Source organism: Chlamydotis macqueenii, chromosome 6 (assembly GCF_036417535.1).
Source record: "Chlamydotis macqueenii isolate bChlMac1 chromosome 6, bChlMac1.mat, whole genome shotgun sequence".
Taxonomy (NCBI): domain Eukaryota; kingdom Metazoa; phylum Chordata; class Aves; order Otidiformes; family Otididae; genus Chlamydotis; species Chlamydotis macqueenii.
The window spans coordinates 31,830,163-31,856,131 of NC_141561.1; the positions used below are offsets into that span (position 1 = coordinate 31,830,163).

Below are 25,969 nucleotides of genomic sequence, written 5' to 3' on the forward strand. Positions count from 1 at the left end.
TCCTCATCCCTTTCTGGGGGAGAGTGAGTGAGTGACTGTGGTATTTTAGCTGCTGAGTGGGGCTAAACCACAACACTGAGATGAATATCCAGTAATGACCTCAAAAAAAAAAAAAAAGAAAAGGAAAAAAAACCCCATATTTCTATGTTCAATGTAATTTAATTTGTATATGGAGTTTCATGCATGACATAGTTCAGCAGATGGTAGCCTGCAGGGAGAGGGAAAATTCAGTTCGAGAAATTTTTCAACATAGATCCATCTCTGAATTTTAGTAGACTTACAGACAGGCAGTTGCTTTCAAGATGCTGAATAAGGATGCAACAATCTACCAAAGTCAACAACAAATAAGATTTTCAGGAGTTATTGATGGGGTAGTATTTAATGTACAAGCCACAACACTTTCTTCGATACATTCTTTAACTTGTAAATTTGAGCAATAGGATAAAAAGTGCATTGTCCAGTTTCCTTTAAAAAAAAAAAAAATCATACCTGTGATATGTTTTCAGGAAGTAAAATCAAAGACAACCCACCTGACATCAAGTGGCATTTCACCAAATGATGCAAATAGCTTTGACTTTTGTGGTCTATGTTCTGATGTTCTGAGTCATTAGCCTGTAAGATATAAATTCTGAAAAGCAGTCCTAATTACAGCACGCTTAATTGAGTACAGTCCTTCTCAAGCAGTTAAATAAAAATTGCTGCCTTTCAGATTAGTGTAGATACTGTCTGTGGTGCTGCTATTTACTGTCCATTGGCTAGGCAGTGCCAGCTGGTAGGGCATTTACTCTCCCAAGAGTACAAACAGCTCTGTGCTAATTTAGCATCTCGAATGGAGTGAGGGAGAGCTGCAGGAGTGGGTAACCAGGAGTGAGCGGGGCTGTCTCTTCAGCACTCGACCTGCTCAGCTGCAATGTGCAGCAGTGACCCTGGCAGAGAGGGTGTGATGGGATGTGATTTGTAGGCTGCTGTAATAGGAGCGCAAGTCTGATTGCGCTTTTTGTACTTACTTACTTACTTACGCTCTGGGTTTACTTGTCTTGCTGGGAGTAGCTGAGCTGGCGAGCCTTTGTTTCTGCTTTCATGTAATTCTAGGTTCTGTTCTTTGCTTGCAGAGTCCCAGGGAATTACTACTAGGAATTTAAAAGAAATTGTGGAAATGTAGGTGCTTTCAAGATATTTACACAAATTAATAAAGCTTTTTTGCCTTCATTAGTCTATACAGTTTTGTAGTTCTTGTTTGCTGTTGCATGCTAACACTGCGAGAGAGCAAGCTTTTTACTTCTGCTATGTCATGCTAAAAAGTTAAATAAGAAAGATGTTTATATCCTTTTTTTTTAATTTTACTTCTAGTGATCATTTTGATATAGTTGGCTTTGATTTTTGGTACTGATAAAATGGTACTGCTTCTAGAAAAATTGCAGTGTGGCATTTCTGTTTCTTTAAGCTTCGGTCTCATCCAGTTTTATCTGCAGAGCCATTTAGTACTTGTCATAAGCAGTGTTTGGCTTCCTCTGCTCTCATCTTCCATGACATGAGCTTAAAGATTTTAGACTAGAAGTAACTATATTGGCATCCTTTTTGTTTAAGAGGTAAATCTTAACCATGAAGAAATAATCCGTCTCATTACAAAACTAATAAAGCATATGTTTGAGGAAAAAGATTAGACAATGTATGGGGAAAAAAGTAATTCCTATTAGTCTGAGTATGATACGATGGTGCTGAAGACAGATGAGCAGTTTTTCTGATTATTATGGGAAAACTCTGTTTATACTGTCAGTGTATTACTCTAGATTTAACTTACCCTGGAAATTCTAAATTCTCTTCTGCTGAAGTAGATTGCAAAGATCCTGGGCAGTCTTCCAACCTTCTTTTTCACTCTTCTGCATTTACTGTATGAGAGGTAATGAAGAAGAGGTTAGTAAGACGCTATCGCTTGGATAATGTCTTTTTACTTAGGACTGCTGTGCAGTTATATGTAGTTGATCAAGACTTTGTCATAAAATACCATTTTAATTTCCAATGGAAAACAGTCTTCCATTTAGCTAGGGCATGAACCACCAAGTACTTTGACATAGGTTATTTGGTACTCAAGAGTACTTACTAACATCTTGGTAATCTTGTAGATACATACTTACCAGAAACTCCAGTTATTGTGAACAAATTGAAGCTCTCTTTGGGTATGAAGTATATGGATATGAAGTACACTAATCTAAAAACTACATTTGGCTAAAACTAGAGTGTTGTGATTCTTTAAAGATGAGAAGAGCCTGTTAAAAGTATTTGATTTCAAAATAGTGGAGCAGAATGAATTCACTCTAGAAGTCCCACTTGCTCACTGTTCAAGGCTCTGAATTACCACTTACCGTTACTCCAGTTCTCTTTTTACTCAGGCAAAGGTTGAGCAATTTCATTCTGAAAATTGGCTTTCTGGTAACAAACTACATACCTTGAAAAAAGTTTTTGTTTGTTTTTAGCAGATACATTGACTTGCATTGAGTGTGATTTTTCTTTATGTTTATTTTTCTCCAAATCTCACTTCTGCTCCTTCTACCCAGTTTCTTTGCATGGAAGGTTCTGTGCAGATAGGTCAGATTTTAGGTTTATGCCATTCTGGGTACTGTGAGCAAATAAACAAAAAAGCTAATTTAAAGTAGGAAATTATTAAATTATGAGCCACTCCACCCCGGCTCCACAAACTTATCATTTTTGCTTTTGTTGGTTTGAGGAGTCTATATGCACCTTCTCACTCAGTCTCTCTTTCTGCCTTTGTACTTCTTCTTGTATCTTTATACCGTATTTATTGTGTTAATGTGAGGGGGAGTCTGAATGGGGAAAAAAAAATGAAGGTGATCAAGAAGTTGCATATGCCTTGCCCTAGAGAAAACTAATGCCTCCTCCCGCCAAAAAAAACCCATCAACTTTCAGTGTAGTTTTGGATTGCATCTAATGTAGTTATATTTTTCCTTTGGATGCTTGCTGATCTAACTTCCTGTGCAGCTTTGTCTAGTGGAGCATGGCAGGAGGCAGTGCGAGGCTGCTCCTCCACAGGCCGTTTGCTGGTCCTCTGGTTGTATCTATTAGCTGCAATGTGGAACTACGTCATTAGAAAAGCAGTTGGATCTCAGCTTTCCTGTGTGAGATAAAAGCTTTACAGCAATGAAATATTTTTGGATATTGGGACTGGCATGCTCAGAACTTGTGTATGATGGAGGAGTTAGTGGAATGCAAAGGGGCATGCCAAGGTGTGGAAACCTTTGTTTGCCAGACTAGGTAAAGATGACAAATTACTTACAGGGATCAAGGGATATTCCGATACAGAGAACTCATCAAATAGAAGAATGAAGTCCAGGGCAATCAGATGGGAAAGACTGAGCAGACACTGATCCAAACTGTAAAGGCTGTCAAGTGTAATGGAGAACATGAAAGAGGCACAGAGATTTTGTTGTCTTGATTGAATTTGTCTGAAGAGTGACTTTGTGCTGCAAACTCAGAGTGCAGTTTTCCTCCATTGCGAGAGCCCCCGTAGATTGTTTCTCAAAGAGTGGGGTGGCGTTGCCTCTCAGAGCTATCTGGTGATGCTAATGTGTTCTCGGAGATTCAGTACCACATCGGACCTTGCTGCATTTCCAAAAGCTGTGTGTGCATATGGAGTGAGCCTCCCAAGAGGCTTAGCACCTTTGCCAACCGAGCACATGGACGTACGTTGTCACTTGGTAAACATCTAGCCAAAGGCATCTGTTCAGCACTGTCATGCTGCTAAATTTGTGTCTAATAGGCAATGGCATAGAAAAGTTTTAATGAAAAATGTCCTTTTTTCAGTTAATGACTGAGAATACTCAGAATACTTGAGTTGCACTCTTTGTGCTTCACAAGGATGTGAGAATCCAGAGAAAAGTAATCTGTAATTACTATTTCATGAAGTCTTTATTGTTTGGCAAATGGTTTTTTTTTTTGTTTTTTTTTTTTATTTGTTCCTGTCATCGTTTCAGGTATTCAGATACATGAAACCTTAGGGATGAGTGGTTCCCGGAAAGGCTGTTAACAAGTTTGTGGTTCTTTGCTTTTGTTTTCAGAGAGTTGAGCCTTTCCAAGACAGTGCACTTGATTACATTACTGGAGACCCTTGAAGACAGAGACTTCTCTTTTCCTTGTCCCTGGATGATGACCTCTAGGTAGCTGGCATCCCCAGAGCTTTGTGATGAGATTGCTCTGTGGTGCATTATGTATATCTCTGAAAAGGCTTTGTCTTGGGATTTATAGTTGGCCATGGACCCTATGCCCCTGGGGGTAAGCACCCGAAATCTGAAATAAATCTCTCATGAGGCATAATGTCAGCAATATTCTTAATTTAAATATTGAGGAGATTAACTAAACTATTTCAGGGAAGGTTTTTTTTGTCTCTGCAGGGAAAAAAAACCTAACAAAAAACACTTTACCTTCCTGATTAGCCATAGCGTGTTGCTTGTAAAGTGGGCATGACGAGAGTTACGATGATGGCAAACAAACATTGTGTTTCACAGAAAATATTTCAGGTTCTTTTAGAACTTCCTCCTGCTCATTTCTTTAGAAATCTAAGACTGCCTTATTGTGTGTGTATTGGATGAATTTCTTCCAGGATGTGTTGGCTCATTTCCTTGAGTACTTCTAAATTTTCTGAATTTTTTTTCAGTCACAACAGATAGCTGAAAAAGCTTTAAGGAAATGAGTCAACCTCCTGAAATAAATCGCTTACTGAAGAGAGGATACTGTGTTTGGAATCATAGACACCCTTGATAGTTCTATGGAAACTAATTTACAGATACTCCCTGAAAATCTATTCTGTATACTCCATGTTCCAAAAGGATTTGGGAGCAAATATCCCAAAAGAGCACCCAAGTGTTGCTATTGGAAATGTAGGGGCATGTTTTCAGACTCCCAGGTATCGACGTGAGAGAGGTGCAGATTGGGAAGTGACAGGCAGAATCTCTAATGCAAAATTAAGGATGTCACCAAATTCTAATGTAAATTAAGAGGAGTAATGTAAAGATGCTGAGTTGAGGACTACCAGGCTTTCTTAAAATAGCATCCTGAAATCTGAAGGCTGCATAGGCAATGTGCTTCTCTCCTTTTTTCATCACTGGCACACAATTTGCATTCTGACTTTCAGGAGCCCTTCCTGATGCTGTCCTGCGTGTCCTGCCATCGCCTAAAGCAGGTGTGTTTGTTTTGTGAGAAAAGGACCACGACCTGGCCTCCCTCCCTTCGGGGCTGCAAGTGTCCCAGCAGGGAGGGTTCTCTGCACAGGGCTTTGCTGAGTCATGGCGCTGGCAGCTGACTGGAATCCTACATAGTTTAAAAATAAGTAAGAGGGCACCATTTTAGTAACATATATGTCTTACACAATAGGTAGGCAAGGCTTTGGGATTTTCTTTGCTTCCCAAGAATTACGCAGCACCTCAGGGACAGAAACGAGGAAACATGAGCATCAAACATTATCATTTGGGATTTTGTCTCTGATGAGCCATACTAAAAGTAAAACCAGATGATCCTAAATTTTAAAGAAGTTTAATGTATGGATCTGAACTTTGAACTTGGATGCAGCACTAATTAGCCAGTTTGCCCTGCTTTAGTGTATTACACAGAAAGTCCCTGATGCAAGCAATAAATACTACAGCTCCAAACAGATGACATACACTGTCAGCTTTTTAGGCATTCCAGAAAAATCTGAATACATGCAGATCACAATGGAGAGAAGAAAGTGCAGCGTAACGGCGTAGAAGTTGATCCTGTTGGTATGTAAAGTGTCTCAAAACAATGAGAGTTGGATAAATGCAGGTACGAAACCAAAATCCAACTGTGCTGCTCTATCTAGATGTTCCTCCCCCTGCACCCCAGCCTGCACAGGCAGGGAGTCAGAAGATGAGTTAGTGAGTTAGAAGAAGAGTTTGTGAGTCTCTGCGTCTGCTTTTCTAGTTGTCATCAGTTTTTGTCCATGACTTGCAGTTGTTAAGAATTGTCTCCCTACATTTCTCTCGTTGGAGCATGGTAGTTTGATACTTGGATTTACAAGCTTTTTAATATGACCTTTAGGAGTGCAGTAGCAGTATGTATGAGGAGTTGCAACTGCAAGTTCTGCAGCAATTTTGTCCTGATGTTCAGTGCAACTGAAATATTTTCTGAAGGAGGAGCCACAGGTATTTCTTACTTATTCTGAAGAGGGTGAAATGGGAAGGCAGCATTGGAACCAAGCAACCAGAAAACCCCCAAAAAGCAACTCTAATCATGAGCAACTGTAAAGCAGTCCCAGTTCAGTACTGAGGGTCTAGGACAGTGATGCCTTTCACACACCACCACCCCCCCCCTCCATTTTTGGGATGTCTACAAAAGAGTATCATGGTATATCTGTTATAGTTTCTCTCTAGGTCCTTATAAATTTTTCCAGCTCTCTATGCTTTCCTGGTGTAAAATCCAGCTACTTCATTTTATAGTCAATTTTTTATTTAAGCATTCCCAGTTCTTGTCAAGGTGGCAAAGTTGGGGCTCTGCAGTTGGATGGGGAAAAACAGTTCCTGTATTTCTCTTAGCAAGGGCAAGCAGAAGGGCAGAATAGTCATAGTTTATTTAAAAAAAAAAAAACAAAACAAAACAAAAAGGAGAAACAAATATTGCATTAGTAAAAGTGTCTCACTTGAAGAACCTGAAGAAATTATTGATTGTAATATATTTGTCAGGAATGTGGGAAAGAAAAACAGAACTTGACACAAGATTGACTTGCAGGTCAGCACACGTAGCTGCTTGCAGCTCCAGGTTGAGGCATAGAAGATGGTATCCAGAGTGTGACAGAGAAAATCAGCAAAAGTAGATGGCTACAGACACCATGACAAACTGTTGGTTCATTGTTACAAAATAGGTTTTTTGTTCTCGGCAGAGAACTGACCAAAACTTGGGAATTTCTGTCAAGTAAAGAAGCCCCACGCTGCAGTCCGAGGGAATGTAAATCAGGTCACGGACAGTACAAGTAGGCAGGCACTGAGACAGAAGTGAAGAAATTAGATTTCCTGTGCCTGTATACCTTGCAAAAATAGCATCTCTGAAAGTGTATGTGCAAATTTAGAATGTGTTGCGCTCCTGAACTATTTCTGGGCTATCCTGTGTCTGCTTGAATATTAACACAACATATAACCACACTATATTGTTTGGTGGAAATGACTGAAAAAAACCATGATGTGCTTCTGAAAAGTGAAGTGGGTCAGACGTCAGCCATATGCTCATCCAAAAGTCCCTTCTCCTGGTGTCTACAGTGCTTCCTTAATTGTGCTGTTAAATGCTGCACTGTCAGTATGCTAGTGCCAGATCCCGAAATGGGATAGTCTCTGTTTGCAAGTAATCAATGACTTGCAGTATAAAATTGTATTAAAATGCAGAAACCCCAGCTCAGCTGAAAATTACGCCCTGGGGACTCAGTTCACAAATTGTATTAATGAAGTTTTCAGGATCAGAGCTCACTGTATGAAATTGTGCATAGTTGGGTGTAATGTAACCAATCTGAACAGGATTTTTTTTTGTTTAAGAAGGCATTTTTATATGCTTTTAAAGCCATAGTTTTCATTTTTGGTTTGGTTTTTTTTATTTTTTTTTATTGCTTGCCTGGTTCTTGGATATACACTGCTGTATTGAGTAGTGCTGGCTGTTGTCATCTGCCAGTAGGGAATAATACATGTCTTGGGGAACATTTAAAGTATTTTATTTCAGGTGCAACATTAGTAGTAAATGCTTCGAGATTATGTTTTACTTCTTTTAGCGTTGCTGGTCTTCATAATGAACTCGGATTATTCTATATAATGTATTCATTCTGCTAATTATTAATAGCTGTATCAAATCTAAAGTGAATCCTGAAGCCTTACATCAAAAGCAGGAGGGAGGTAGAAGAACCTGGTCAGAGCTAAGAGTATGAAATATTTCTCGCAATGGTAAAGCATCTCAGCACATTTGAAATAAAATAACAGCAATGGCCTCATTAATAATTTTTAAAATCATATAATACTTAGGTCTAATTTTATGCCAGTTCAGAACAAAGTTTTTGGAATAAACTAATTTCAGGTGAAGAGACTGTAAAAAGCCTGGAAGAGCTTTCCAGCAATGGAAAACCTACAAGATGAGGAATCTGCCATTAGGTCTTGCCATCATGAGGCACTGAGGTGGAGGTGGAAAGTCTAGCTGACCGGGAAAAAAAGTGGTAACGGTAACAAAGGTAGTGAAGGACGGAGTGATTCAGCATATTCCTTTAATAGCCCTCCTTAGTGCATTGCTTGCATGGATGTGCTCTCTTTGTGCTGATTCCTCTGTCTGTAGGTTTTCCACAGCATTACTTATCGGCCATTTGGATGGCTTAGCAAACATATACATATATAACTAAAATAGGAGGAGGTTACTGTTTACTGAAGGTAGAGGTTATGTGGTTTGTAGAAAGCAAAGAAGACATTGCTTATGCAGAGGTGTCCACAATATAATAGTTAATGGGTTAACTCTTTAATCAAGGCACAAGAAGGAAGCATTGATGCCTGTTTCTACCTTGGGTTAGAACGTGTATCCGTGGGCTGTTTCTTCTTTTGTTAGTGGGTTTTACATTTGGTTTAGATTACTGAAAAGTTAAAGTATGACAAAACTATATTGTTTAAATGTAAATATTTTTCTATATTCCAAACCAGCAAGCTCTCTGACTTTCTAATAAATTCCCTAAGAAACCTATTACTGTCAGAAGACAATAGACTACTTTACATTCCTGCTTAAATAGATCATAATATTGAAGATAAACTTAAAAAATAACAGCTGCTAAGGGAATATTAAATCCCACAAGATCCTTAAGAGATGTGTGCTGCAGAGACATATTTTATTGACAATTTTTAGAAATTAGAAGGATTTGTAAAATGCAATGAGAAATCACTTGGAACTGGCAAGGAAAAAAAAACATTTTTAGAAATGTTTCTCTGTTAGACATTGGGAATGGACTTGAACACTGAGAATGAAGTGCCAGCTGATATTGTGACTGTGAAAAGTCTGGAACAGATTAAGAATATCGATCAGACAATGTCAGAAACTGCAAGCAATAATCAAATGCAATAAAAAGCAAACCAGAGTAATTCAGAGGCGGTCTTTCCTCTCCTTTCAGTGGTGAATCAGTTGCCTCCACCCAGTGTTGAAGGATGCCACGTTGCTGGAAATCCAGATATTTGTGCCGTCACAGTAGTTCCAAGGTTCAAACCACCAGCCACTTGAGAAAGCAAAACCCAAACTAACCTCCTGGATCCCTAGATTTCAGCTGCTGTATGTAGAAAAATTCCTTTTCATTTTATCTGTTCTGTTGGGTATACTGCCTCTAGGATTTCTTGGTTTAGCCCTTTTTCCTGAGCATTTTTGGTATGCTTTCACATACAAAAAAAAAAAACCACAAAAAAAAACCAACAAAAAAAAACCCCCACAAACAAAAACCCAACAAAAATAAAAAACCCAAAAAACAATCCACCAGCTCCAAAAAACGCTAAATAAACACCAAGTAAAATAAGGGCTGAAAATGCAGGAGTGATTGAGCAGTTAAATGAACCTCCACAGGCCCCTTGGGGAGTGCATCTGGCACTGACTTTGCTCCTTGCTGGTTCATTCCAGGAAAGAAAATAGAGCTTTGGGAAACCTGGAGGTGGTACTTACTGTCAAAAGCAAAATAAAACCACCCAACTAGGTGGCCATAAAGGCAGCTGATGGATCATCATGTGCAATGGCTAGGTCAGCTCTTTGGGTGATGCTGTCTCTGTGGCTCAGAATGTTTTGTGTTCTGAGTTTGATACCTTTGCTAATGATGAATTAATCTTTTTTTTTTTTTTTTTTTTTTTTTTTTTTTTTTTTTTTTTTAAATGGAAAACCTTCAGTGATTCTGGTTGAAACTTTCACCTGCACAAAAAGCCACTTGTCATGACTGGCAGAGGGTATGCATACGTGGGCAGCTAAAACACTTAAGTTGTTTTTGTGGTTACACTTCTCCTCCGTGGCCATCAGCAGAACATGCCATCTGGCAAGGGAGCGCCTCCTTCCCAATACATGCCTGAGAGCTCCCCACAGGCTCCTCAGCTCATTAGGATACTTTATGCCCTTATGGGGATTTGAGAAGAAATACATACCTTTTATCTCTTGTACTTTCTTCTGAGTTGCATATTATTTGTTCTAGAGAGTTCTAGAAAAGAAATAGTTTATGGAACTTAGCCTTTTTGCTTGCTTGCAATTTGCATATATACAATTAAAGATTTTTCTAGAATCTATTCAGAATTATATATATCTAATGAATCTATTTGGGCCGGTGGCTCTTTCAATCAAAGTTGTGATGTGAATTGAGGATTACAAGTGCAAGCTCTTGCAGAATGAGACAGCTCTTGTGCTGATGGGTTCCTTTATTTTGATACATGAGGTTGGTGAAGTTACTTGTCAGGTGTAGCTGCTTATGGTTGGTTGGTGTTTGTATCTCTGCAGTGCCTGGAAGGTCTTGTCGGTCAAGATGTTGCACACATAGTAGGTGACAGCTCCTGATCTGAAGTGATTGAGCTCATTCTTTGTGCTGTATGAATATTCTCTAACACTTGCTAAAATGTAAATATTTTCTGCCAATAGTATGTCTGTTAGAGTATGCATGGAAAAACACATCATTGGGTAGTGCGTCAGTGAATTCAGATCAGGTTTTGTAGAAGATACTTGCAGAAATGGAGGAATTTGTAACAATTGAGTAAGTTAAAATGGGGCTTTAAAAATTGTTGCTGATTACTGCTGATTACTCTCAATAACTAGTTCTTGCTTTCTAGTAGGTTTGCGGATTGTCTATCAGGTGAAGTTTGTGACTTGATAACTTTATTAAGCTGAAAACATTGTTAATAAATGATAGTTACTTACAATATATCATAATCTCAGTTTTAGGACCAGAGGATGAAAAAAGAAAAAAAGCACAGTACTTGTCAAAAAGTGTTTGCAAAATCCGTGTGAAATTTTAAAGCACTTGCGTAGCATTATTAAGTTGTAGGGTATGGGAGTTAGGATGGCTCCTGTTAATTAGGGCTGGGATGGCTCCTGTTAATTAGGGCAGGAAGTTTTGTAGTTTATTATGCAGGTAGTAACAAGCTTGATACTTGCCTTAGATATCTCTTAGGGTACCCGTCTTACCACTGACAGATTTTTGGATAATAAAGTAGCAGTACTGCTGTAAATCCCTTATGAAGTGGGTTAGTTTCTTCTACCCTATGAGTGGCTGGAGGAAAAAGGAAAAGGGAGCAGAAGGATGGGCAAAAGGAAAGAAGGAAACTAGAAAAAATTCTATGCAAGCCTACAAATTAGTAATAGCAAATGTGCTGGTAGTAAATTTACTCTGCTTCATGTGCAGCCAACATGAGACATGTTGCAAAACGTAATCTGGAAAAAGCCTAATGTGCTCAAGCCTAATGTTTCAGTAAGTTTTGGTGGACAGTTGCCAAGTACTTGTTTCCTGGTATCTGATTTAAAAATTTTATAAATCTAAATAGAACAAAAGACACTTGCAACTTGTTTCAAAATATAGATCTAAAATAGCATACGTGTGTTTTTAGAGATCTCTTCTAGCCTGTTGTGCTTTTTACACGTTTGCATTTCAGTGATGCGTATGATGGAGGGCCACGAAGATCATCAGAGGACTGGAGCACCTTTCCTATGAGGACAGGCTGAGAGAGTTGGGGCTGTTCAGCCTGGAGAAGAGGAGGCTCCGGGGAGACCTGATAGCGGTCTTCCAGTACCTCAAGGGGGACTACAAGAAAGATGGGGAGCAGCTGTTCAGTAGGGCCTGTTGTGATAGGATGAGGGTAATGGTTTTAAAATAGAGGGAGGTAGATTTAGATTGGATATTAGGAAAAAATTTTTTACAATGCGAGTGGTAGAACACTGGAACAGGTTGCCCAGAAAGGTGGTGGATGCCCCATCCCTGGAAACATTCAAGGCCAGGTTGGATGAGGCTCTGAGCAACCTGACCTAGTCAGGGATGTCCCTGCTCCTTGCAGGGGGGTTGGACTAGATGACCTTTGAAGGTCCCTTCCAACCCTAACCATTCTATGATTCTATGTTTAAAGGGCAGATGTACGTTTCATAATGATTCAAAATGGTGGTTTATTTTTAGATTTGCAAACAAAAAAAAAAAAGTAAAAATAGCACACAGTCATGTTGACTCTATTTTAAGCACTCTCAGTTATGGCAATTGTGTTTGCTGACAGTTCCACAAGAAAAACCTCTTTTTGAAGGGTAAGTCAGTTACAGCAGAATTACATGTAGAATAAAGTGTACTTCAGGTTAGCTTATGAGCTAGTACTCATTCTCAAATGAGCGTAAATTTTACTGAAATTAAACCCAGAAGAGATTGTTACGTCATTCAGTCTGATTTCCTGTATATGCTGTCCAAATTTTAACTAGCTTGAATATTCCAGTTCTCAGAAAATTAAAATATGTACCATTGTCAGAGAGCAGCAGCAGACTGAATTACAATAATCATCTCATTGCAGAGGAGGAATTGGAGGGAGCTGTGAAGGAGGGAGAGGAATGGGGTTGTTGACCCCAGTGATGGACTCAACAGGGCTGCCAAAACTGAAGGGATTTCCATTGTTTGCGCTTCAGAAATATTTGACTAGAAAAAAAACAAACCAAAACAAAACCAACAAAAAATCCGCAAAGCAAAACCCCCAGTTTCTCTGGTACCTTTCTACATTTGGCGTCTGCATACATAATCAGATGCTGCTGGTCCGTAAAAAAAAAACCAGCATGAAGGCCATTAAATAAATGACCTCTCACTTTTCCCACTGGCTGCGAGATCACGCATGACCTGTACCAAGACAGCTACACCAAAGAAAGCCCTCACTGTAAGTGCAGCTGCGCTAGCAAAATTGTGCTTTTGTTGGTAATGTTTATTTACCAACAGAATTTATCTGGGGGCAGGATAGGCGATGTTTACAAAAGCACAGCTTTGCTGATATCATGTCTTCCACAGCAGGAATACTTTGTTGTATTTTCTAGTTCTGCTGGCAAAGACTTGTGATGGGAACGCGGTTGCAGATAAAAGCGCGTGTCCTTTATTCTTGGGAAGCTGCAGTCCTCTGCTGTGTGCGGCTCCAGCAAGCTCAGCAGCTCATGCACTGCCAGCAAACAAGTGCTTATCTGACACCATATAAGGTTGCAGTTGAGAAGGAAAATGATGAAAAACTTTCCACAATAAACTTAGACTGGCAGATTAAATATGGCACAGAAAAGCTTAGATACAGCTTTTTTTTTTTTTTTAATAAATTTAGCTCTGACAGAATTTACCCCAAAAATGACCGTTTACAGTTCATTAGGAAAAATCGCTTCTGTTTCTGGATTTGCTAAACAGTCTGGTCCTAGAATAACAGGCCTTTAGGATACTTGTAGACACAGAGGTTTTCTTATTTTTCTTGGACTTGTTACTATCAAAAGCAGGAGATAATCACCTTTAGGCTATGAGGTTGCGGGAGTGTTGGGATGTGTTTTGGGGTATGATGGGGAATTGGATATCACACAGAGGAGCGTATTAAAGAGTTATGATTGTGAAGATGGGTTTGTATTGGAGTTTTAACAAGGTGTGAGACACAGCAAAGTGCTTAAAAAATAAAAAGGGAAAAAAAAGATTTCTGAAAGTGTAAAGGGTGATGCTACAGGAGAGAGAGAGGCTCCCCTTTTCCTCAGTATATTGCTTGCGTCTTTGCTGTCCTCCTGTTCTCCAGTGTTTATAATACAATAGCCCATTGAGTTACTCCAGTATGTTAGATTATAATTGTAATCCAACTTCAGTAGCCATCGGTGGCCAGAATCTGAATTTCCAAACTGTTCCCTGCCTGGTGGCCCCTGCTTTCAGCTTTCCCCCTGAGGAACAGGCTGTCTTCATCTCCTGCAGATGTCACTTTTCCCAAACCATCAGCAGCTGTGATGATTGTGCACTGATGTGAGAGGTGGTGCAGCTCTTGCCTGAGTTGTGTGATGCTTCCTTCAGGAGGAGGTGGAAGCATCCCCCATGCTATATTTACCCCCACATACAGCCAGCTGGACCTCAGAGAACTAAACGGTAAATGATTTATTAGCATTTTGTAAAGATCTAGGGACTTTTCCACAATATGATCAAGTATTTAATGGTCTTTATGGCTAAGGGCATGCTTTATCATCTGTCAGATTTTATTCAGTGGTGTTGTCTAGCTTAATATTTTTAAATACAAATACAAATTTTTTTTTTTTTTTTTTTTTTTTGGTCTGGCTTTCACTAGTATCCAGTCTTCAGTGGTGCGCTGCGGAAACACTCAAGCATTGTGTACGTGTGTTGTGTAGGATCTGGCTTCCAGGTTCAGCTGGTTGTTGACCCACACTGCACGGAGCACTTGTACCGTGCGGCTGGTACATGTGTGAAACCTGAAGTGTAGATAGAAACGAAGTGCACATCGTTTTATAACGGAGGATTAATAAGATCTTCAGGAAAGAGGTTAAGCTTGAGGTCATTTCCTTCCTGTTATGCTTTTGAATTTTTGCCAGTGAGATGGGTGAAAGGATTTCTTTCTGTCTTTGAATACTTTGAGTTTAAATGATGTCTTTACTTTGAATACGGATAAGTGGAAATCCACTTTATTCCTGCCATTGTACTGTGTCATATGTCTGAAAAAAGTACTTGTATTTTTTTTCAATATCTTTGTCCTGCATTCTAGTTAGCTAATCCTTTGAGCTGCTGCAGCAGCTCAAAATATCATTGTGTGAGGGCACATTGAGATGCTCTAATCCCTGCATTGAAGTGTTAGCGTACATACAGAAGGAAACAAAATGTAGTAGTATAATTCTTGAAGAAGGAAATAGTCCATTTTATGGCCAGTGTCAGAGTAAAGACTGTATGAAAATGAGAGCAAGGATCTTTCCACTCTATTAATTTAAGCTTTAATAGCAAAAAGGTTTAATAGTTTAGTGTTTGGATGGGGTGTATGGTATGGCTTCTACCTTTGCTCTGCTTCTGCAACTGAAATAGGGATGAAATGTTAGAGAAATAACAGCTTATTCCTGACCATCCTGGCAGTTACAGGTAGAAAAATGAATAATTGCTCTTGCTGTGTAAAGTAACAGAGTGCAATAAATGTCAGCAACATACTATATGCGGTATGTAGGGGGTCACAGAGGGCACCTGAGGGAATGTGAGTGGTCTTTCCTTTTCTTGCCCACAGCGCTGGGACAGTAAGTGGAGGTATGTGAACCTTAATTTTGGTTGTGCAAGGGAACAAATTGCTGCTGTGCAGTGAGGAACAAATACCTCCCTGTTTTTTTTAACCCTGGGTCATGATATTAAATGTCTGAATATAGATGATGATGATCCTTCATTGCTAATTTAGCAGGACTGGGTCACCAGGAGGCCAATATTTGTGTCTGGATTGGCATTCGGTGTCACCCTGCAGCCTCTGGCAATTCACCATTGCCTTCATGTAGAGCCCAAACACCTGCTTCTCTCCTGTGTGAGGCTGGGAGGATGTCTGTTGTACCTTTCTTCACCTCTTAGTTTTCTTCCCCTGCTTTTCTCAGCTAACGATTTGTTTCATATATTTTCATTGCTCTACAACTTCTCCAAAGTGTTATAAAGAGTAAAGCGATCTGTGATAGCATGTAGTAGGATCTAGTAGCTGCTTAGGCAGCTTTTAAGACTGTCCAAGAATTTTATTCTTCTCAATGTTTTGGCGAGTTGCTCTGTTGGCATTCAAGGGAGAACAGTTTCCAACCGTTTAGTACACAACAGTGCTTTAAATTTCTCTTACACTACTCCAGTTCTGGTGTTCATTCCCCTCTGGTCCTTTGGAAATACAATTCCTAGAGATGCTCATGCAAACATGAAGTAATACAGTTGCTCTCAGTTCTTTATTCGCAAACCATCTTAATTTCCTTGACTGGAAGCATTTTTTGGAAAGTCTTCAAGCTGAGTATGAATAAATATTCCTGTAAGAGTTGTTCTTTTTCCTGTTGTTATCTGATGATTACTGGGAAAACCAAGATTTGCTTTGAGAGCTTGAACCTGGTGCTCCGGAAGCATACAGCTTCATGAAATGTGTGCTGTGAAGGACCTGATCTGCAGACCACGGACTAGATTGCAAAGATACCTTTAAGTACCCTTTTTGTTCTTGTGGTACTGGGGCTGCTTTGGCACAGTTTGGGTCCTTGCTGTAAGCTGAAGGAGTTGTAGATCAGCTGCCAGCATCACCAGGAGCCTTGTGAGCCATCAGAGGAGCTGGCAAAACAGAGCCTTGTCTGAGCCTCTGAGCTAAGGGGACATTTACTGACCTGAAAGAGGAGAGGTAGCAGCTCTCTGCCACCTGCTCATCCTGCAGCTTGGGGGTGCCCAGTGCAGAGTTATCCTGAGTTAAAGGCAGCTTTTTTCCCAGCCAAATGTCAGGGAGCAGTCTTCTCTCAAATAACTGGATTTGCGGGGAAGTCATGCGGGAGAGCGAGCTACTGAGTAAACAAAAGCCAGCACTTCCAGTGAGATCCCGCTGTGTTCGTTGCTGTGGCTGCCTTGCTGTCATTTCTAGGATTTAACGATCCTCCTGTTTACATCAGACTGCCTCATGCTGCGGGGCCGAGGCCATGCCTTAGAATCCTCCCTTGGACAAGGCGAGGAAGGAAGTGGAGGGAGGATGGGGCTTCGGCATCCTGTACCCGTTGGAGGGGAGTGGCCGCAGATAGCTCAGCTTGAAGGACATAATACTTGATGTGTTTTAACACAGGCTGTTTGAACCTAGATAAACCCATGATTAAAGGAGAAGAGGCAGACGATTGTGTGTAACTGCTAGAAACTGCTGGGGAGTTTGAGAACATCCTTCTAAAACCCTTTCCTTCAAATGACAAGAGGAAGGGAGAGGACAGACACGCCTCGTGGAGCTGACGTTATGCAACAGTGCTAATGCAGAGCTAGAGCCTCCAAACTTGAGCTGCACAGGCTAGGTCCGGAAGACAACTTTTGTAGAAAATACCACTTGTGATTGGGAACAGGGATGCTATTTTGAGGATCTGTCATGTAGAACGTTAATTTTTTTTTTATTCTTCAGTTTGTTAATTGGGTTCAGATGGAGGAATGCAGTTTAGGATCCACAGGCATCCTTTGGAATGGCCAGGTAAGGCTGGAAGGTGCAACTAAGTGTTGATCTTTAATTTCAGCAATGTACTGCATACACTAGTGCTGTTTTCCACGAGAAGTGTTTTGATTCCACCAGAAAGGCTGTGAACTGTTCACAGACTGAGATGAGGAGTTCTGAAAATCATAGAACATAAGCTGTATGCAGTGGGTTAATATTCAGTTATACGGTAGTAACTGACATGTAATATATTTTAAATGGGTTGATGTAATGTGATTTATTGTAATAACCGCTTGCAATAGAAGCTCTGCCTTGAAATTGTTAATTTACTTACTGGCTTTCCAGAAAAGGAGTGAGGTGATAAAATTTGCAATCATCTTTAAATGTGTTTTGATGCTGTTTTCAATTGCTTGTAAGCATATTTTGGATGTAAGGGAGAAATTGATTTAGTTCACTAGTTCAGTAAACATTGTGCTACTTCTTTAATGATTCCCCATGGATTTTTTTTTTTTAAGTAATTCTAGAATTGAAGTTATTAGAGGTTACCAAAGTGAAAGTATTGCACAAAATTTAGTGTTACCAACTTTCCCAGTCAGTACTTTCCACAGTAAGTACTCTTTGGAATGTTCTTACTAGTCTTACGTCTTGGTGACAGTTTGTTTTACTGCTTGTAAGTCTGTGCTCACACCAAAAAGTGGAGTGCACGTACTGGCACTGGGACTGAGGTTTTGGAAATCATGCAGTAAAACACGTATAAATAAGATTTCTGTTTTACATTGGAAATGCCATCCTAGCGATCTCCTGATGGTTGGCTCAAGGCTAAGTGCAGAAATATCCTCTGATACAGATTGGCTACAAACCTATTACTTCTAAAGACTGAGTGAAATTACAGAGTAAAATAGATGGAGGATGATCGTTCCCGGTAGTATGTTTATGGGGGACACTGATGGCAGATTGATGAATCTCAGCATGAGACAAAACTGTTTGTAGCTTTGCTATCTACCAGCCTTCCAGCTCCCCTGATACGTACTGTAAGAGAACACCTGACAAGAGACGTAACATTTAAATTGATGCTTTATAAGCTTCCCTGGGCTGAGTGCAAACACCCCTCTTAATAATTGGATGCATTGGACACATCATCTTCAGTACCCAAGAATTTATTAGAATTAACTTAAAATGCTAATGAAGTCTGCATTTTGACAATCTGAATGTAATTTAAAATTTTAAATTAATAATAATAATTAAAAAAAAAAAGCACTTCAAAAGATTTTGCATAAAACATCTTCCAAAAAGGGATGAAGAAACGGAGATTGGGATATAAGTCCCAAGTGAAAATAACAGAATTATGCAGGGATACAATGGTGTTACCAACATGACTAATCTTTCCTGAGCTAAGCTGCATGGATTTTTCAAGAGCTGTGAATTAGAATACCCATATATGGTAGTGAAAGATGGAAACTGTAAAATTCTGTGAAATTAAAACCATTCAGTGACATTTGGAATCTGTTAAGCATCACCTTCTCTCTGAGCTCTGCACATAAGCATCTTTATAAACGTGTTTTAGAGAAGAGATCAGTATGTAAAAGTTTTAAGCTCTTAGATTGCTATAGGAAACTTTAAAAAGTTTGTGACTTCCGTAATATTTTTATATTTGAAGAATAAAAATCCTTTGTATTCATGGAGGCAAGACTTTTATCACGTAACCTAACACTGCTGACCACAGAAAGGGGGACCAGAAGATGAGTATTGTTTTGCATATGACCAGTCTGTGCTCTGGAACTATAAGGCTTATTTCGGATATTAATTGGTGGCAGTTCTTAGTTTTTAACTGTCTTATAAAAGGCAGTGTCTTGTTTATTTATTTGTTGATTTAAGCTATGCAAGATGACTCTGTAAGGTAATGGATTTCAGGTAGTTTATCCTTTTTCCTAAGACAGAAGTAGTGAAAACAATAAGATAGAACAGAAAGTAAACTCCGCAGAAGCCTCCTGACCCCTGATGTCAGACAGTGGCAGGACTTTCAACACTGTCTCCTGCAACATCCTTGTGGAAAACTGGGAGTAGCAGTTGATAAACCAGATGGTTGTGCTCCCATTCGGCAGACTGGAGAAATGGGCATACAGGAATGTCACAAAGTTCAAAGGGAAATGCCAGGTCCTGCCCTTGGGGAGGAATAACCCCTGACACTGGGACAGACTGGAGGCAGACTGTCTAGAAATCAGCTTTGTAGAAGAAGACCTGGAGGTGCTGGTGGTCAGCAAGTGAAACAAGACCCAGCAGTGTGGCCTGGCAACCCACGGCATCCTGCAACCCCCGGGCTGCATCAGGAAGAGCCTCAGCGGGAGGGAGATGGTCCCTCAGAGGGAGATGGTCCTTCTACTCAGCACTGCTGAGACACATCTGAGCGCCGTGTCCAGTTCTGGGCTTCCAGTACAGAAAAGGCATGGGCATACTGGAGTGTCTTATGGCTCTTACATTTTATAGGTGTAACTTTATTGTGAAAACTAATTCTGTGAAAACGATACCATGTTCTTTCATTGCACTGTTCATCCATTTAACCAATACTTCTTCCATATTGCTTTTCACATAAGATAGCCATTCCAGATTGGCACATGCCAGAGGGAACTGCATCCCACTCACTGTCATATCAGGGCAGAGCTGTGGACAGAGGTGAAGAGTTACAGTGCTGCCATGGAGAGCACAAGCTGTGGGTATTACAGATGCTGTTAGTATCTAACTTACTTTCAAGGGTGTTGTAATCATGGTGAAGCCTGAAAGTAGAAAAAAGTTATTAAATAAAGAAAACATTATTACTCAGAACATGTTTGCTTTACAGTGATTTTAAGGAACACTAGTGAGTGTGAAGTTCCACACAGTGATGTATTTATTACTGCTGACTTTTCGTTGTAGAACATCCCACATACACTGATTTGTGCTGGGGTTTCAGTTCTGATAAATAAGTTACTTCCTGTAATATTTTGTGTCTGAGGATTAGTGAAGATAGAAAGATACTGTGCATCTTGCATTGTTTGATTTCTTTTAGAAGTGTAGAGTCAGTGGACGAGACACCAGAGCAGTAAGACAGTTTTTTGTTGTGTATTTTGTGTTCTGGGAAGGGATATTTATATCTACTTTTTGGCCCAGATTCTGGAACAGCCACCAGTTTGTCAAACAGCAACAATTATCTGCTAAAAGGGGACTAGAACTTCCTAGAATCGAAGTTCCCTATGGAATATTGTATGTAGTGTGTGTGTATATATATGTGTGTGGGTATATACACACATGTACATACATCTGTTTTGGCGAAGAGGAGAGATGAGGCAGTGGTAATTCTGACACTGCTTTTTGTGCTCTCAATTTTTGTTTTCTTGCGCAGTTGAATATTACTGAGACTACCCTTGTTTACCTGTTGTATTGCAGTGTGATAAGTAAATTTTGGCAATATTATGTACTTTAATGTTTTCATGGTATATGTTTGGGGTTTGTTGCTGTTCAGTTTCTTTTTTTTTAAATCCATGAACTGAAGTTTGAAGTTGTTTTTCTATGTATGTTAGTAATATTGTTTTTTCCCCATATGAATAACATCATAAAAGTAGAAAAAAAAATCAGCTGTTTCAGAAGAAAATCAAAGCTGTCCAAAATAAATTCTGTAATTGGAGTTGATTGCTGACAGGCTGTCTGTCAGCATTTTTTGTCCCTCTGTCTCCACCACCTTCTGTTGCAATGGCAGTGTGCCTGTGGGCAGAGTATCAATGATTTAGTCTTCATTGCTACAAAGAAGACTATTCCTTCGTGAAATGGCTGAAAATCCAGGCACTTTTTTAAATGTTGGATTTTTTTAAAAATAAGATGTAAGAAAATATTCTGCTTTTCTGTAAGTATTGGCTCAGAATTCAAGACTCAGTTCATATAGGACCTTTTCTGAAGCTCACCAATACCCCTGTAAAAATTACCATTGACTTTAGTTACTGATTTTAAAAAACAAGGAGCTTGTGCCTTAATGTTGAAAATCTCACTGTTAAAGGCATATTTCACTGCTTCAGGGTTCCTTGATTTGTTGACCAAGATAAGATACAAAATTTCGTGTTTATGAAATATCCAAATATCTGTCCTTCTGCTTAGAACTATCAACAGAGTCTTCTCCAATTGATTAAATACAGAAATTCAGGAGAACTAGAGCATGTTTGGGGAGGTGGTTTTTTTGTCATACATCTTTATTTACCTAGACATAATGAGAACACTGAATAATTTAAAACTATCTGTGTTTCAGATAACTGTGGCATTTTTAAAGAATCTACTTGGTTTTGGTAGTGGTGGTTTGGATAACCAAGATGTATGGTGGACGAAGCAGATACTAGACTAGATTTGCTGCAGGTTAAGCTGTATCTCATGGCTTCCCAGAGTTCTGTCTGTGGAATATAATAGTAAGGCCTTAGGTTAGGAAGGCACATTAAAAAAATAAAAAAGTAAATAAATCAACAGTGTATTATTTCAGTTAGTGTCATTCAAATCATATACAGAGATTTTTTTTTTTGAGGCCCATGGGATAATTTATAGGCTGTGCTTTCAGAGTTCCTCTTTCTATTGCTTTGAAAAATAAGGAATACATAGGTGAGATACAGCTTTGTTTACTCTAAAAGTTTTTTTTGCTGTAAAGAATTTTAAGTTTTTACTGCCTGTGTGCCTGACTTTATGGTGTATGCAGTTTGTGTACTATCATGTTGATTCCGTAAGAAAAGCTAAGCCTGAGTGTATTACATGCTTGAGGATCACAGACATTAGGGGAACCCTCTTGTCCCATCTTGTTGTCACTGAGATAATGATGCAACTACTCTGGACTCGTTCATACTACAGCTTTCTAAAAATTCTCAAAGTTGCCCATGCTTGGAGGCATAAAAATGTCAGTAGCTTGCCACAGCCACCTCTTGACTCTCCAGAGCTCTTCCAGGTTCTGGACAGGGTCTGTAACTTACTCTTGAGCCATCACAGAAGTCCAACTTGTGTCTGGTAATGCTTTGCATGTCAGTTTGGTGGGGTGTGAATGTGCAGACTGCAGTAATTGTGATTCAGTAAAGTTATTGTGCATGCACTGAGATGAGCAGTTTAAAATGAAAAGCAGGAAGAGAAGCTTTAGTGGAAGTTTGTATTTTTTAAGATAAAAGCAACAAAACTTTCATAAATATTATACAGATTTCTAAAATGTAGGTGACAAATCTGTTAAGTGGGAATTCCTCCAAAGTACAAAGAAAAATGTACCTGCATGCATGGATAGGAGCTTCTTTCATTCATACGGTGTTCTGTGTGCCTGAATATATGCTGGTAAGTAAAAAACCAACCCCAAGGACTGTTTTTTGGTTTTTTTTTTTTTTTTTTTTTTCCCTTTTTGGGTCACTGTTAGGACAAAAAGCTTAGTTTGTGAGGGGAAGACACTGACATTGCTAGCCTGGTCTGTGGATGCTGGCTGTTTGCTTCTCAGTTCTCTTTTGAATGTATTTTGCTGTATTGCTCACTTGTGTCTCTGGCTTATTAAGTGACAGTTCTGCCCTTTGAGCCTCTAGCTTGAGTTCACTGATAAAGGATAATACTCTATGTGTCAGGAAATGGAAATTTTTTTTTATGTATGTGTAAAAATATTCTCTCTAGTTTCTAAAAACCAGGAATATATTAACAACTGAAGTAAATCTTGATACTTTTATTTGCAATTCTGTACTTTCTAGCTAGGGAATGAATTCTGAATTTTCACATCACAGAGCAGGACTACTATATAAAATTGTGTGATTACTATGCGATGAGGTTGCACTCAGGTATATGTTCCAGATAGCCTCTCTACTGAGTTAGGGAAGTTTTGGAATTGAATACTTTACCTTGGCAGGTCACCTCTTACAGGAAACGGTATATTTACTTTGGCTCTATATATGTCTGCTCACTCTGCAGAAATTGAGCTATCAACTGTGAAAGAGAAGCCATTTATTTTTTGCTAGTTAGTTAAAGTTTTTTGTTTTTGTTTGTTTTTTTTTTAAACACAGGTCATTTTTTGTATCACGGCTTCTTAAATTGAACACAAAAACCAAGACAAAAACTATTATAAATACTACTTGACAAAACTTTTTTCGTTCCTCTTTCAGATGAAAACTCTCCAGCCAATTTCTGGGATTCCAAGAACCGGGGAGTGACTGGCACACAAAAAGGACAAATTGTATGGCGAATTGAGCCTGGCCCCTATTTTATGGAATGTAAGTACCTATTTATCCAGTGTAAGGCAAGTGTGCCTTTGTGTCAAGGCAGGTCAACAGGATGACACTTGATATCTGTTTTGTCAAACCCTCTGATAAACTAAATGAATTTATTGTATTGCTCTAAGGGGCAATTCCAGTGCAGTTGCTGAACATTATAAAAAATGGAGTTGTCCGTAGATGTTCATTTGTATTCTAAGGATGTTCTTAGACAGCGTGCTTCGGTTTAAGGGAGGAAGAAATTGCCTTGCACAATGTCGTATAGTATATATGTATTTTGAGACATGAAGTCCCTTCCCAAGAAGTTTAAAATTTCAACTGGACAAACATTAATGGTAAATGCACACAATGGAAATGGTAATAAGCTAGTAGTGCTTGCTAATGTTTATTAGTATGAAGGTTAGATTTGTCTCTAGATAAAGTGTCAGGTTCCCTGTCCAGTTGCATCAATATTTCTCAGCCGAAGTTTTATTGCGCTGGGAAATCCACTAGGCAGTTTTGAAATATTGAGAGTCTCTGTGTGACTGGAAGAAAAAGTATTTGGTTGAACTCCATAAGGAGTATTGGTAGCCAAGCTTCAAATTAGAGCTATGCCACTCTCTTAGGCAACTAGGATTTATAGCAAGCTAAGCCACTGTACTGTGTCATTTTTTTTCTTTATTTTTTTACTTTTAAATGAAAAGGAACTATTTTACCATCTAAAGTACATGATCCCGTAAAGAAACTGATGTTCTAAGCTTTGGATGTTGTGTCTGAGCTTGCTGAAAACTCTGATGTGCCAAGCATCAAAGTGGCAATCAGTCCCAAAAGAGCTGTAAGCTGCTCTACCACCTGTTTAGCCTCACAGCAATAAATCTTCCTTCATAAATTAAAAAAAAAAAAGCACACAACCTCCCACTGTATTACTTTACTGTACACTGCAGTGCTGCTAACTGTAGGTCTTGGCAGAAATTTTTCTTCTAATTAACAGATACAACAGCAATACATGCATTTCAAGAGATGTAGTGTCCTCTGTACTATAAATAATTATTAAAACTTCTTATTTCTAGAACTCATCATTGTATCTTACCAAGTTACCCTCTGCAGCACTTGGTTGGTTTTTTTTTTTTTAAAAAAAAAAAACAAAAAAAACAAAAACCAATGAACTTTAATAGGATAAATTTGAATTCAATTTCAGGAGTTCATTGGAGGAAAAAAATGGTTGAACTGAAGATGAAGATCAAGAAAATAATAAAGATCAAGATAATTAACTTTCCTAGTGCCAAACACAGGCAGTATGTTAAAGCAGATTAAAATGTATGTTAGAAGGATTTGTTACCTTCTTTTTCTTGTGCACATACTATGACAATATTGTTGCCAACATGGGCAGTTTGACTTCAAGGATGTTTGTCTGTATGGTTAGCTGGTTATGTGTTGTGCCGTAACGTATGGAAATAAGGCTCTTGTGGGTCCATAGGAGTAACCTAGGCTAATGCTGCAAGAACTAGAAGGTTTGACTTAAAATCAGCTGCAACTGACTTTGCACTTTGCAACTAACTGATATAAAGGCTGCAGGGTACGCATTCTTGGGTCATGGTTAGCTTTACTAATCAACAGTTCTGCTGCCATACATTGAACAAGGGACAGGCAATTGTGTAGCAGCTCAGAAGTGTAAAAAGAAATGTTTGTGAGCATATGCTGCTATAGCACATAATATGGCAGATAAATATGTCACCAGTGACACTTACGTGTATAGTGAGAGGCCAAGAATTGCACTTAAACACTTAACTGAATTTCGGATTCCACTTTTTAAACTGGAAGGCTCCACAGATATATGACCATGTTTACTCAGCAGGACTTCTTTTAGCTTGTAGGGGGCAAAGCAACTCTGATGAAACTACTTCAGCTGCTCTTTTTTTTTTTCTTCTTTTTTTTTTTTTTTTTTTTTTTTTTTTTCCTTCTTCCCATCACTAAATCACAGCTTGGGCAGACATAGCAGGTGGCTGTGCAGGTCAGGTACAACCTGCAGCACCAGGCTGGGTGTGGGAAGAGCTATGCTGTCGGGGTTCTTAGCATCCTCTGCAGACAGTGACACTGCACAGCCTGTGCTAGCCACAGAGACAAACTTAGCTCCCCTGTTAGCTTCTTTCTCCTGCTGTGGTGCTGATAAAATTTGTACTCTGTAACACTGTATGTGATGCCGCTGTCATAGCAAGAGAGCAAGAGGGAGAGGCTAACACCCCCAGTAAATATCTGTCTGAATACTGAAGTTAAAGTATCTCTCATGCTTTAATCTGCCATTATTTTCCACATTTTGGAAAGAAGTGTATAATTGTAGATTCCTTGTGTTTAGAAATATCTTTGCTATGAGGCAGAATGAGAGATACAGGTCATGGTGTTAGGGGTGTGTCGTGTTTACTTCTCACAGTAATGACATGCGACAGACCATTAGCAGCTTGACCATGCTTCTCTAGGAATGAAAGGAGCAATCCCAGATAAAGCAGCAATGTCCCTGTATTTTAGAAGCAGTTACTCCAATAAGAGGCAACAATGTCTGAGGGACCACCGTTGACAAAATCTGTAAATGAATTAATTTAAACTCAACTGGAGACTAATCACAGCATAGAA

At 39.2% G+C, this 25,969-nt stretch overlaps 1 protein-coding gene across 5 annotated transcripts in view; it reads left to right on the forward strand.

Annotated features, from left to right (window-relative positions):
- Window positions 1–25,969, forward strand: part of HECW2 (HECT, C2 and WW domain containing E3 ubiquitin protein ligase 2) — a 184,344-nt gene that overhangs the window by 82,254 nt on the left and 76,121 nt on the right. For 4 of the 5 annotated variants that reach the window (XM_086751466.1, XM_086751467.1, XM_086751468.1 and 1 more), the window contains one exon: window positions 23,255–23,362. In XM_086751466.1, the coding sequence (XP_086607592.1) occupies window positions 23,255–23,362 (108 nt within the window). Of the gene's footprint in view, window positions 1–16,938; window positions 17,169–23,254; window positions 23,363–25,969 lie in introns of those variants that run through there. The other variant, XM_086751470.1, reaches the window with a different exon arrangement.